The 13429-nt window shown below is 42.7% G+C and overlaps 1 protein-coding gene across 1 annotated transcript in view; it reads left to right on the forward strand.

The window, feature by feature from the left end:
- ints6 (integrator complex subunit 6) overlaps positions 1–12753 on the forward strand; it is an 18536-nt gene extending 5783 nt beyond the window's left edge. The window contains exons 4-18 of the mRNA XM_017421180.3: positions 764–853; positions 1192–1375; positions 4088–4213; positions 4455–4606; positions 4775–4927; positions 6712–6844; positions 7254–7348; positions 7437–7547; positions 8623–8838; positions 9117–9243; positions 9339–9481; positions 9565–9754; positions 9877–10251; positions 11358–11451; positions 11724–12753. Of these exons, the coding sequence (XP_017276669.1) occupies positions 764–853; positions 1192–1375; positions 4088–4213; positions 4455–4606; positions 4775–4927; positions 6712–6844; positions 7254–7348; positions 7437–7547; positions 8623–8838; positions 9117–9243; positions 9339–9481; positions 9565–9754; positions 9877–10251; positions 11358–11451; positions 11724–11817 (2283 nt within the window). The 3' untranslated portion in view covers positions 11818–12753. The remainder of the gene's footprint in view (positions 1–763; positions 854–1191; positions 1376–4087; positions 4214–4454; positions 4607–4774; positions 4928–6711; positions 6845–7253; positions 7349–7436; positions 7548–8622; positions 8839–9116; positions 9244–9338; positions 9482–9564; positions 9755–9876; positions 10252–11357; positions 11452–11723) is intronic.
- Positions 12754–13429: the final 676 nt, after the last annotated feature.

The following is a 13429-nucleotide window of genomic DNA, read 5'->3' on the forward strand; positions in this document are numbered from 1 at the left end:
GGGGGGGGGGGGGGGGGTTAGCAAAAAGGCTTGGTTGTCATGGATACCTACAATAGAGCAGATAGTCTCCTGCTCGGTTTACTTTGAGTTGTGTGGACAGATCCATCACTCAGCAGAAAACTCAGGTAGACTCCGGAGCGAGTGGGTCCACTCCCTTTTAATAATGTCTGCGCTGTCGGATCGGGATGGCCTCTGTGAGCTCCACGCCGAGGACTGTTTGCTGACCGAACTTGTCAGGCTGCACTGGGCTTGTATACGCCGTTAACTCACAGGGCGATTCTGCTCCGGTTTCTTCCCCGTCAGCGAGGGAGTGCTGATGTCACGAAATATTCCGGGGGTCTCGCAGGAAAGAGTTTTCATCTACTCGTGCCGTCACGGAGGACGGAGTGAACATTTACTCGTGATATGGAGAGCTGTCTTAGAGGCACGAGTTTACGGATGGCACCACGTTTCTATTTGTTAGCCTCCTAAACAGATTCAGTTTCACACAGCCTCACACTTAAATAGGTCCAAGTTATCTATACGTTGCTACATCATCTGTGTGTATTTATGTCTCAGATATGTTTGGACCATGAGGACGCACACTGAATACTCGTTCATAAGCGCTGGAGTTTCACTCAAATTTTAGAGGACACTTGTTTCCTTCAGCATTTCTCGCTTCTAAGGCTTAGCCTCTATTATCTGTTGTGTGATGGTGTGTTTTAATAATAACCAGACCTTTTTTTTTTCTCTTTTAATCTTGGAATGGCTTCTCTCTCCGCAGGGAAGGAATCCTTTTTTCCTCGAACCCGCCATCATCATCGCGATCAGCGACGGCAACAAGTTGACGGGCGGCAGCGGCGTGCAGGACGAGGTCAGTGTCCGGACGAGGTTGGGGGTCGCCTGAAAACAAAAGACGCACAAAGCATTTGGGTCTGATGAGTGAAGCTTGAGCAAGAGTGTTTAGACCTGTGTCCTTTTTATTGGTCAGCAAAAAAAAGCTTTTTTTTGTTTGACAAAAGTAATATAGAGGTAAAAAAAATTATCATCTGGAATTCATTATTTTCATAAAGCTGGCTAATTTATGCACTTCATTAAGCTTGTCGTTAATTTAAAATTTTAAAAACGGTTGAAGAAAAACCACCACATTTGTGGAAAATGTCAAATCTCTTGTGTCTGATTGCAAAGTTTTCTTTCCTCCCTCTTGCCCAGCTCCATCTGCCTCTGACCACCCCGCTGCCGGGTAGCGAACTGACCAAGGAGCCCTTTCGCTGGGACCAACGTCTGTTTGCTCTGGTGCTGCGTATCCCCGGCAACGCCTCGGTGGAGCCCGAACCCCTCGGAGGCGTCCCGCCCGACGACTCGCCCATCACACCTATGTGTGAGGTCACCGGAGGTATGTGAACTGATTCGGCTTTGTTGAACAGCGCGTTTACGTTTGCTTTCCTGCTTAGAGACCGAGTGCACCGAATTCACCTACAAAAAATGAGTTCACGCGATACGAGACGAGCTTCTCGGGCTGCAAGTTCGGTCCGCATCGTGTTCCGCACATATTCTGGATGTTCAGATTTACGTTAGTTTTGGACTGAGTTTAAAAGAAAACCTGCTTCATAAAGTGGAAGGGCGGAGTCTTAAAAGAGGAGCGTGTTTAACAGGAGCAGAAGGTTTCAATGAAGCTGCTTCAGGTGCATCATGGGAGTTGGAGGCTGCAGTGTTTTGTGTTCTTCACAAACCATCTCTGTCCACTTTTCCAGAGTCTGTGGAAGTACAACCGCAAAAACTGCAGTTAATAAGTGTCAGATTGGCTGCTGGTTATGCTGATTTTGGTGATTATTTGTAGAAATCAAAGGGAAAAAAGGCTGACAATAAACTACATGATGTGTTTTTAATATTTAGAAAAAATGTTTCCATGCAGTAAATGGATATATGGAGAAATGCGAACTTACTTCTGTTTTGTTTCTTATTTTGTTGTTTGATTTTTTTATAGTTACTCTTTACTTTGTGCTATAACAAATAGTCTTTAATGTTTTTTTGTTTGTTTGTTTGTGAGACCCCTGTATCATTTCACAACAGTGACGGAGATCAGAAATGTCTTTGTCAGATTTTAAGAACCTGAACTTGTAAGAAAAATCGCACAGTTTAGTTTGTTTGAGCGCACAGTCCTTTGTGTTCAACGCTTTATCTGCAAAACCAGTTCCCTTAATATGTTCTGTCTTGTGCTGCAGCGAGTTTGTAAATGAATGGAACTGACTGCTTGTTGTGAAATAAAACATCCCATATTTGACACGAGTAGCATGCCTGATGGGACATGCTGAGACAGGCTCCAAGTCTTTTCGAACCGCACATCAAAATAGTTTTGTTTGTTTGTTGGTTTGTCAAACACATTCTGCCGTACGATGGATGAATCCTCTGAGTAAAAGAAAACGGATGGGGGTGTAATATATCAGGTTTCTGGAAAACAAAAAGAAAAGAGTCTCAGCAGCATTTTTCCAGTCCTGCGAGGGCCAGCGTGACACAGTGCGCTCTTTTACGGATTTGAGTTAAATGCTGTGTTTAAAGCATGTTTTTGTAGTCGGGTTTAAAAAGATTCTCCCCACCTGGCTCAGGACCGGGGCAGTACTTTTGTGTGTCCCTGAGATTTGAACCTGCGATCTCCTCTGCTCGTAGACTGAACCGAAACTCCTGGCAGCCTTCTCGCCAGCCTTAAGGAGCGAACACTCCTACACTTGTGTTCCTGCTGTCTCCGGTTCCTCAGCGCTGTTGACGGCTGACAGGAGGAACACACTAGAATGATGCTGAAGGCAGTTTTAAGATGAACACACACATACACACCACACGGCTGCGTGTCCCTGTCATGGTGCTGAATACAGAACATGACACAGCTCCATTGTCAGTGGTGGTCCACAGTGCATTCCTGCTGATGGCAGACCTGACACAAAGCTCCCGCCTATTGAAAGCAGATGTGAAAGAGTGCACAGCAGGGTCACTAAAGGTGAAGTGGGAGGCTTTATACAGCTGCAAGGCTAACTTCCATTAATCAGTTTGTTAGTCTGTATGAATCACGGCGCTTTTATGTGATTGATGCTGTGACTAAAGCATTACAGCAGAGCTTCTAAAGCCACATTTCATGCAGTAGTACCATTTCTATGTGCTATTTATATCTGTCGTGTACAGGACTGATAACAGTCAAAAAGCACAGTCATAAAAACTGTTAAGTGCACAGCATTCACTGAAGTCAGAAACTGCAGGTGGACTTCACATTTGAATGGTAAAAGCTCTTATTCGTTCTCATAAATCTATTTTTTTTTTCTTCTTAAATTTTACAGAAAAGTTTAAGTGCTCCTACCTCCTAAACCTTTTTTTTTATTGAATAAAAAGCAGCTCTCAAGTCACATTTACCACATTTTGTGCACGCAAAGCACGCCGAGTAACCACAGTCTACATCAGTGGTGGCCAATCCTGGTCCTGGAGGGCCACTATCCTGCATGTCTTACATGTTTCCACTGCAGGAGCCTGTTAATCGCTTCATTCATTCAAATCAGGTGCCACAACAGAAAAAGGCCTAAAACATGCAGGACGGTGGCCCTCCAGGACCAGGATTGGACACCATTGATCCACATGTAACAAATAAAATGCAACATTAGTACACATGTACGTGTTTGTGTTCTGCTAAAATGTCAAACCTTTACAAATAAATATAAAAAGTTAAATCTCTTTCAAATTTCAAATGCTTTAATATTATAATATGTTAAATTCTAGCAGAATAATCCTACTTCGTATTCGTTTCAAGGAGTCCTTTCACCTCTTCCGAGGCATTATTTACAGTTTTTGTGTCTCATTTGACTGTGTGATTCCAGCAGAAGGAAATTTAAATAGGGCTAAAAGAATAAGCAAATATTTTAAGAGCATGAGGCACAAACACCCCGAAAGCCCTACATTGATTGTATTACAGCAGCTTTTTGCAGCCTAAATACAGGGGAGTGTAATTTGAATTCATCAACATTTAATATTTGCATAAATGTATCATTTATATTCCTTTCAATGCCACTTTGCTGAACGTTTTGGTATTTTAAGGATTCGTGTTCAGTGCGGTGCCTGTGTGTTGCAGGACGTTCCTACAGCGTTTTTTCCCAGCGCATGCTGAATCAGTGTCTGGAGTCTCTGGTGCAGAAAATCCAAAGTGGAGTCGTGATCAACTTTGAGAAGACCGGGCCTGACCCCCCTCCTCTAGAGGGTAAGGGACCGGTTTATTTTGTTTTAGTAAAGTTTCTGAAGAGACCTCTCTGATATCTCCTGCGCCGCATCGGTCTGATAAATCGAGGAGCTCTTCTCTCACTCACTTCTTCAAATTCTGCTTGAGCTTTGCTTTGCTGTGGTGAAACACAGCAGGTAAATGTGAGCGTTTGAACCACGTTTACGTCATTTACCTGTGTCCTATGTCTCAAACGCTCCTTTTTTTTTATGTGCCTGAACAGATGCTCCAGCCGAGACGCTGAAGTCCAGCCCCCAGCCTTGGCATTGTTGTCACAAGCTGATCTACGTGCGACCCAACCCTAAAACCGGGGTCCCCATCGGTCACTGGCCCATCCCCGAGGCCTTCTGGCCCGACCAGAACTCCCCAACACTAGTAAGAAAATGATATAAAAAATGATTATAAGGAAAGGGGTTTATTTCCTAATTACAATTTAAATGTTGCGCTTAAAGAAATCATACATTTATTTGGAGAAAAACTGAACTGTTTTCGCAGTTATAGTGATGATCTGATCCCGCTCTCTCTTTTTTTTGCCCCTCACAGCCCCCCCGCTCAGCCCACCCCCACATACGTTTCTCCTGCCTGGACGCTGAGCCCATGGTGATAGACAAGGTGCCCTTCGACAAGTACGAGCTGGAGCCTTCGCCGCTCACACAGTACATTCTGGAGAGGAAATCCCCTCACATCTGCTGGCAGGTACGTCACACGCACAAATCCAGATAATGATGCAGAATCTTTCTATATGTTTGTTGTTATAATTAGCCCTGTCAGCTTTATTTTAAGAATGAGATTGGGCCTAAACGAGCGATTATTATCAGCGATGTATGGTCAAACTGCAGCAGGTCGAGAAATATTAGTCTTTGAGTATAGAACTGCTTTATGTGCTGCTGTGAACTGTCGAGCTAAATCCTCAAGACTCTCCGAGGTCAATGAGAGTGAAATGTGTTTACAACCAACTTAACACCACACACACACACACACACACACACACACACACACACACACACACAAAGAGCAGAACTCAGTTGAATTTGCTCTGCTCACTCTGACTTTATGGTAACTTATATTCAGTACCACAAGAACTGCTTTACAGAAAGCATTGAAATATTCACTCAGATGCACAAAATTGTGTGTTTGTGTTTTGCAATCCACTAGTTTAGGAGGTTTGTACTTCTAAAGGGACACAAAGTCATTTTTTGCTAAGATATGTTTGAAAATCAATTTATTGAATAGTAATTTATCAGACCCTGTAAGTCTGCTACAACTGTGGTTCCCAGACTCTTCAGCTTTTGACTCACAAAATATCTGCAAACGACCTAAACTGTCGCTGGTTAAAGTGTACAAATGTTGCTAATAAGTCATCAAAACAAGGATATTATGACAGCACAAACAGCCTCAACAACTGCTATAATTTCATCCATTTATGACTTAGGCTTTTTATATTAGTTGTACTATCTAAGCTAAGCTGAGCTGAGTTTGATCATCAGAAACATGTTTTATATTCTCACGCTTTCCAAACACACCACGTGTGTAAGGAGCTGAAATGCAAACGGCAGAATCAAGGACGTACAGATGAAAAAAACCTAAAACTTGTTTTCTGATACGAGATGACAGAGGAAAGGAGACCGTAAATGTTTGCGTTTCTATTATCACTGTGTAGTTTACCACCAGCTCTGTTTAAAGCAACATGAAGTGTGTTAGTTTCTACTAAATAATCAAAGGAAAGGATGAAGTCTTGTCTCTGTTTGAACCCATCTTTGTGTGGTGCTTTATGCACAGGACTGCTGCTCCTGTTTTGCTCTTTTTGTGTATTTTGTGTCTGTCTGTCAGCACACTTGTCCACAGACTGCAGGGGGGGGGGAGTCACCAATTTGCCGAGCTGACACGTTTACAGTAACTTTTAATTAGGTTCTCTGTCCCTGTTGTTTTTATACGCCCGTCATAAGACGGGACGTATTATGGTATGGCGCCGTCCGTCCCTCCGTAGATGATGTCTTGTCCGAGCTCTAACTCTGTAACCGTGTGACGTAGGAATGTCAAACTGCACAGCTGGACAGCTCATGTGTTAAAGATGATCCCTAGTGATTTCAAGGGGACAAAGGTCAATGTGACAGGTCACCCCTTTGTTTAAACCTTGTCTGTGCTCCAGCTTCACAGCTAGCTAACACAGAAAGGTCAAACCTTTAGTTCCCTAGAACTGACGGACATATTATGTACCATTGGATATCATTTATAATGACTTGTAATTAATGCTCAGCCACATGCAGTCTTCACTGACTTTGTCCTGTTTAGCCATATTGATGTCTTCCATCAGTTTAAGTGTGTGTTTGTACACAACACACAGATGTCCTAATCAACCATAGAGATTTAATTTGATCATATATGAACTCATCCGGGTCATAAAGTGAATACTTCTATTTTCTGACTTTGGCGTTCAAGCAGCCTTCCCAATCTAATGATTAGTACTTTTTGTCTTTTAGGTGTTTGTAAGTAACAGTGCCAAGTACAGCGACCTGGGTCAACCTTTTGGGTACCTGAAGGCCAGCACAGCTCTAAACTGTGTCAACCTGTTTGTAATGCCCTACAACTACCCCGTTCTTCTACCACTTCTGGGTAAGACTCAGTTTCTCTTGTGGCAGCTTTCCTCTTTTTTTATCCCTGTCACCTGAAGTAATGCTTCGAGTTTGTTTTTTACAGAAAAGGATCACTATTTTATTTATTTGATGAAATGAACACAACATTTGTTCGTTCCTTCAAAGTTGTGTTGTATAAAGTCTACATAAAAGTTACCGGAATCAGAAAATTATTGGTTATAGTCATAATAAGAATATTTGTGTGATTCAGTAATTGGAACAAGCTGACTAGAGAAAATTAACAAAATATTTCAACTACAAAGCAGAATTTTAGGTATGTTTTTTTGTTTCTTTTTATTCTATTCTTTCTTTTTTTGTTTTTTGTTTAATGAAGTAATCTGTTTCTGAGTTTTACAAAATATTTCTCTCTGATCGTTTTTTTTTTGCAGACGACTTGATCAAAGTGCATAAGTTCAAGCCGACCCTGAAGTGGCGCCAGTCCTTTGAGAACTACCTGAAGACCATGCCTCCTTATTATATCGGGGTCGGTGGACTTGAGGCTCACTTTTGAACCTCGTAATTCTTCTTCTTATTTGATTTGAAGCTTACAGACGATGTGTTTTCCCTCACAGTCCCTGAGAAAAGCGCTGAGAATAATGGGAGCGCCAAACCTGCTGGCTGATAACATGGAGTACGGCCTGAGCTACAGCGTCGTTTCCTACCTGAAGAAACTCAGTCAGCAGGTCTGTTTTTATGTCTGGACACGTTTAATGACTACAAATGATGACAGTTTTATTAAATTAAGAATTACACAGGACTGTTTTAAAGAAACTTTTAAAGACAGACTCATTTTTTTTACACTTTCTTTTTAAGCTGTGATCTTTAAAGTGGTCTTGATCAATAGATCTCCAGGCTTTTGTTTTGGACTTTAGCACTAATTTTGTGTTTAGTCCTTCTGCCTGACCATAACAGCATGTTGTTCTGTGTGTGATTAAAAAAAAAAAAGAGAAATTAACAAGTGGGGGACAAAAACAGAAGCTTCAGGTCTTAAAACCTACAGCAAAGGAACATTATCTAAAAGTCATTTCTTTAAGAAACAGGAAAAAATCCATCAGACCTGAAACAGGATTCATTGAGGTTTTAAGTAACAGTTCTTTTGGAATCATTTGGTGGTAAAATACTATTTCCTGTCAGATGGTGTTATCTTTGATGGGGTTTTTTTGGCTACAACTTAAAAAATGGAAACAAATTGCGTCTTTGTGGCAGACTGCTGGTAACAAAGAGCCTAAAGATCCAATTTAAAACTGGTTCTTTGCCTAGTTGTCTGTGTTGACACAACACTAACTGATTCTATGGGTTTACAATGATGAATAGGTCAGAGTAGTAAAAAAAGAAAAAACCCTCTATGGAAATGTTCAGGTACTGGACAGAAAATGAGTGAAAAAGCAGCCAAAGTCAATAAAAAACTGTATCAACAATTCTCCAGACTTTCTGCAGATCCTTTAAAGATCATTTTAGGAGATTACAAGAAAGTTCGGCTCCTTGGTAGGAAAATATAATGACAAAAATGATGGATGAGTCAGAATTATGTGAAATATTTTTTATGAAAGCTACAGTAATGTGCTGAAGTACTGTGTTTTACTTCACTGTCATTTCCTATTGCTTTGTTAATACATTGATGGTCAGTTATATTAGTACAGATTACATTAGTGTCTCATTTTCTTTTTTTTTTACCATGCTGACTCTGGGTATTAAAATGTAGCATTAATATTCCGTCTGTCTTTTTAGTTTTAACGCTCGCTTTGCTTTCATTGCCAGACAAAGATCGAGTACGACCGCCTGATCGCCTCGATTGGTAAGAAAGCACCTCCAGAGCCAGGCATGAAGGTTCGTTGGCGGGGTGGCGGCATCTCTCTAGCCCAGCGCAGGGACTTCATCCAGCAGCTGCAGAGTCTCACAGGAGAGGCGCCCTCTATACCCATGGAGCTCAACCCCAAAGAGTTTCAAGGCTTTCACTTGGCTCTGCTCAACAAAGTAAGGATTGATCGTTGGAATCTGCTTTTAGCTCCTTGGCTTGAGCACTTCCTGTTTCAGTCGCTCTTGTTCTCCTCCTTAGGTTATTGTCGGGTATAAATTAGAGCAGGAATGTGTCAGTAGCACAGCAACCACATTTATTCTTAATTCATTTTATTTAAACATACATAATGTGGAAGTCATCAGTTAGTTTTAGGAAAAGTGGGATTTAACTTCTTTCAGCGTAATCATTTATACAGTTTTAACGTACAGCCATTGCTTTATTATTCTGCTTTCAGGGCTTTAAGCCTCAGAGTTTCAGGAATCCCTACGACATCCCCCGCAGCCACCTGCTCGATCAGCTCAGCCGAATGAGGAGGAACCTGCTCAACACCAGCGTCTGTGCTCTGCGAGGGCAGGACTCTGGTAGTTCAGCTTGAGACGCATTCGTACATTTTATCTTATAACTATGAATCAATGCAGAAATGTCACCCCGATGGTGCTTGATGTCTTCTGTCCAGACCAGCTCCACAGCGTGCCAATCGCCCAGATGGGGAACTACCAAGACTTCCTGAAAGCTGCTCCCCAGCCACTTCGAGACGCAGACCCTGAACAGCCCAAACGCTTGCACACATTTGGAAACCCCTTCAAACTGGACAAGAAGGTGCGTCCCACGGATTCACGTCAACCTGATCTGCCGTCAGCGGAAGAAACGGGAAGTTTTAACCACCTGCCGTTTCCCCACAGGGCATGATGATCGACGAGGCGGACGAGTTTGTGACGGGCCCTCAGAACAAGGGCAAGAGACCGACGGACAGCTGCAACAACGTGCCAGGTGGGGGTCCCAAGAGACGCCGCTGCATGTCACCCCTGCTGCGTCTGGGCAGGGCCTACACCCCCCCAGTAACACCACCTACCAGCCCCCGACACTCATCAGGTAATCACACACTAATATCAGATCCTCTGGGAAGCCAGCAATAGGGTAAGGACTTTGAGTAAATGAGTGTCACAACTAGACAAGAGAAATAACGTGTCCTCTTCCATTTCTTACTTTTAAAGATATAGATTTAAATGACGGTGCACCAGAGCCGGACCTGATCATTAACCACCTGAACCAGAACCACTACAGTTCAGACAGCAGCTCGGACTCAGAGGTGGATCACCCCTCGGGGCCCGCCGACCCCCAGGAGAACCACACCTCTGCGGATCCGCAGGACCTCCATCATCACCAGGACGAGGAGGAGAACGGGCAGGCAGGCGAGCTGCTGCTGCCGCCAGGCAGCGAGGGAGTGGCAGACGTGCTGCTGCTGGAGGACCAGCCGCCCCGCTTCCTGTCGCCCTCCGCTCTGAAGAAGCACATCCACAGCGAGACGACGAAGGTCAACAACGAGCTGCGGACGCTCATCACCAAGGAGATCCGAAAACCTGGCAGGCGTATGTATTCCAACGGGTTTGACCAAAAACTTTGTAATCACAGAGACATCTGTTACTCATAAGCTGACCTGCTTTCATTTTACAACCGCCCTGTACTTAATTCAAATTGTAGAAAAGGCAGCCTGTAAACGCCCAGCACCATCCGCCACACCTCGTGTTGAATTTTATTGTTTTAAGAGTTGTCATTGTTTCATAGGTCACACTTCTTGTTAATCAGACAGGTCCAGCAACTTGTTTAGGTCCGCCATTCCTTAACTGCACACTCATTCGCATATTCAAACCTCTGAGGGTATTTGTTTTAAAAAATAATTACGAGGATTCTTTCAGACAGACCTAACAACTTTTTTCCTTTATTTTGTCTTTAAAAAAAAGCCATTTCTTTGAACCGTATTAAAAAAATTAAGCTTTAATGTTTTATATTCATAAAATGGAAATCGTGTGGACATTTTGGGAAATTGAACTAAAACCTTTTTAGATGTTATGTAGGTTTTGGACAGCAATTCACCAACTTGAGGTGCATTCATGACCCGATGGGATAAATTTGGACAGATCTGATTTACTGGACTGCCTATCAGTCTTGAAATTGATTTAAAAAAATCACTGGGTACAAAGGTGCTTTTGTCTATGTCTCAAACACTTACAAAACTAAGGAATAAATATAAATAAAACCTAAATATTTTTAAACAACCAGAGGCTGCTGACAAAAATGTAGAAGGACTGGGGTTTAGATAAATGGCATGAAATAGTTGTGGCAGCCATCTTGAATTGGGTTCTCTCCAAAAGTTAGTCAGTTATAGACGTGCATCCAATGATTACTCTCTTACACTTCCATTAAAATCTGTCCTCTGCTTCATGAGATATTTTCCTAACACACACAGGCAATTATACGATCGCCTGCCTATGACAGAGTTCTGTCTGATTTTATGTAAATAAAAAAACTATAACTGATTTAATTTCTGTCAGTCTGATGTTCTCAAACTCTTTTTAGCTTAATTTTAATTATTAGTCAGTCAAATAATTAAACTCTTTATATCTCTATAAAGAGGAGTTTGTTAAAGAAGCCCTAATGAAAGTGGTCCCTGCTCACTCTGCTTCTTCTCTTTCAGACTATGAGAAGATTTTCCTCCTCCTGAAGCAGATCCAGGGCACTCTGGACACCCGGCTCATTTTTCTGCAAAACATCATCAAAGAGGCAGCCAGGTACAAAAGCTCAGCTGGCGTCTCAGGAACTACAGTATCCTGCTTTCTCAAATTAGGTGTCAGCGGAAACATACGGTGGTTTGGTTCAAAGAGTCCAATTTGTTTTGCCTACAGATTCTGTGTTCTGTGTTACTGTCCTGGTAGAAAACCTCTGCATCTTATGACAAACGCATTATGAAAATATCTAAATGTTGCTAATGATAGATTTCACAGCTACAGAAAAAAAAAAACAGTTTTTAATGTTGTTGTTTTGTTTTTTTTTCTCTGTGAAGGTTCAAGAAGCGTGTTCTCATCGAGCAGCTGGAGAACTTCCTCGAGGAAATCCACAACAGATCTATTAACATGAACCACGTGGACCCGCTCTGAGACCATCTGAGCTGACTCTTAACAAACCCCCAAAAACTCTCCAAAACCCTCTGAACCCCCGCTCCCCCATGCCCAGCTGTGGCCCCCGAATGCAAACACGACACAAGACAGGATCCAGCTCCGGGGTCCTCGCCGCTTCAGTCAGCCATCCATTCGATGAACCTGCGTCACCTGTGCTTGTGTTGGTTCGCTCACAGTAACCACTGAAGTCCGTACCCACCCCGAACGGTGCGAGAAGCGTTTCAGCTGGCTGCCGGAGCGAGCGGAGAACGGTTGACCTCTGCAGGTGGAGCCTATGCAACGAGACGCCCGTTTGAACGTCCAGTCGGGCTGCTCTCTGAGCCTGTGCTCGTTCAGTCCTGCTTTGTCGTCACAATGTGGTCGTAGAAAGGGTTCAGCCTGAGAGGTGTTTGTTTTCTGATAACTCAGGGTCAAAAAGGGATCCAGCGAACACTTTTCTCCTCGCTTATCTTTTCTTTCACTTACCCACCCCTAACCCTGCCTCCATGGTAAGTCTTACTTTCTAAGTTTTGATTTGTAAGGGGAAGAGTCTGTTGTAATTGTTTAAATTGACTTTTACACTCCAAACAGCCGGAGCACTCCACCCCTCAGAAATTCAGCTCTGGCCTGAGTTGGTCTGATAATTAATACTATTGATTAATAATTTAAGGGTTTGACAAAGTGTACGGTTTTAGTTCCCTCTGGGGGAAATAAAAATAAACAGGAGCCCACAGTGTTCATTCCATCTGAAGACTGTAAAATAAAAGGTCTGAGTGTTTTTGCGACGTAGGGTTTCAGCCGGATCGATGCAACGTAAACTCATCCTGAGCGATGCAACATTGTTAGTGATAAGTGTTGAAAAACGGGGACAAAAAAAAAGCTCAGGAACTGACATTAATGCATCAGCAATAACATTAAAGTCCACCCCTCTTTTACCCACACAGACACACATTTTTACTTCGTTTTAGCCTGAAGCGGATGATGCGCAACACAGTCAGTCATCTGCTGGACTGATGATGAACTGAGGTTTTGGTCGGCACCTTCTCGACCCGATGAGCTGAACTGCTGCCAAACTTAACCACTATGGCAAGATCTTTGTGTATTTATTCAGCATCTTCGATATGACCTATCATTTTTGCCCATCAGTTCAGGACTACACCGCAATAGTTCAACAGGAACTCGTTCTAGTAAAACTTTTTGCCCAACAAGTTAGAGCATAAGTTGTAGGAGTCAGTGCGCTGCACTAGTAGCCCAAGAGTAGTGACTAGTTACAGAGTAAGGCTGAAAATATTCACTAGTCAACTGCAGTTGGCTTTACTAGTGCCTAAAAATGTCAACTAGTTGACTAGGGCACCTAAAATGTTGACTAGTTGACATGCAATAGTTTTTGATGCTTACTAGTTGTGATGATTGTCAATTAATTTGGTGTGGTGGTTCACTAGTACATCATAAAAACAACTAGTTGGACCTTTTGGACTACTAGTGCAGCACTTTGGCTGTCTATTATGACTTCTGCTTTAACTAGTTAGCAAACAGTGAGTGTTTGAAACTAGTGGGCAAAAGTGATGCTTGAGGATTTTAAAGGAATACATAAATGCCTTGCCATACCCCC

Source organism: Kryptolebias marmoratus, linkage group LG6 (genome assembly GCF_001649575.2).
Source record: "Kryptolebias marmoratus isolate JLee-2015 linkage group LG6, ASM164957v2, whole genome shotgun sequence".
NCBI lineage: Eukaryota > Metazoa > Chordata > Actinopteri > Cyprinodontiformes > Rivulidae > Kryptolebias > Kryptolebias marmoratus.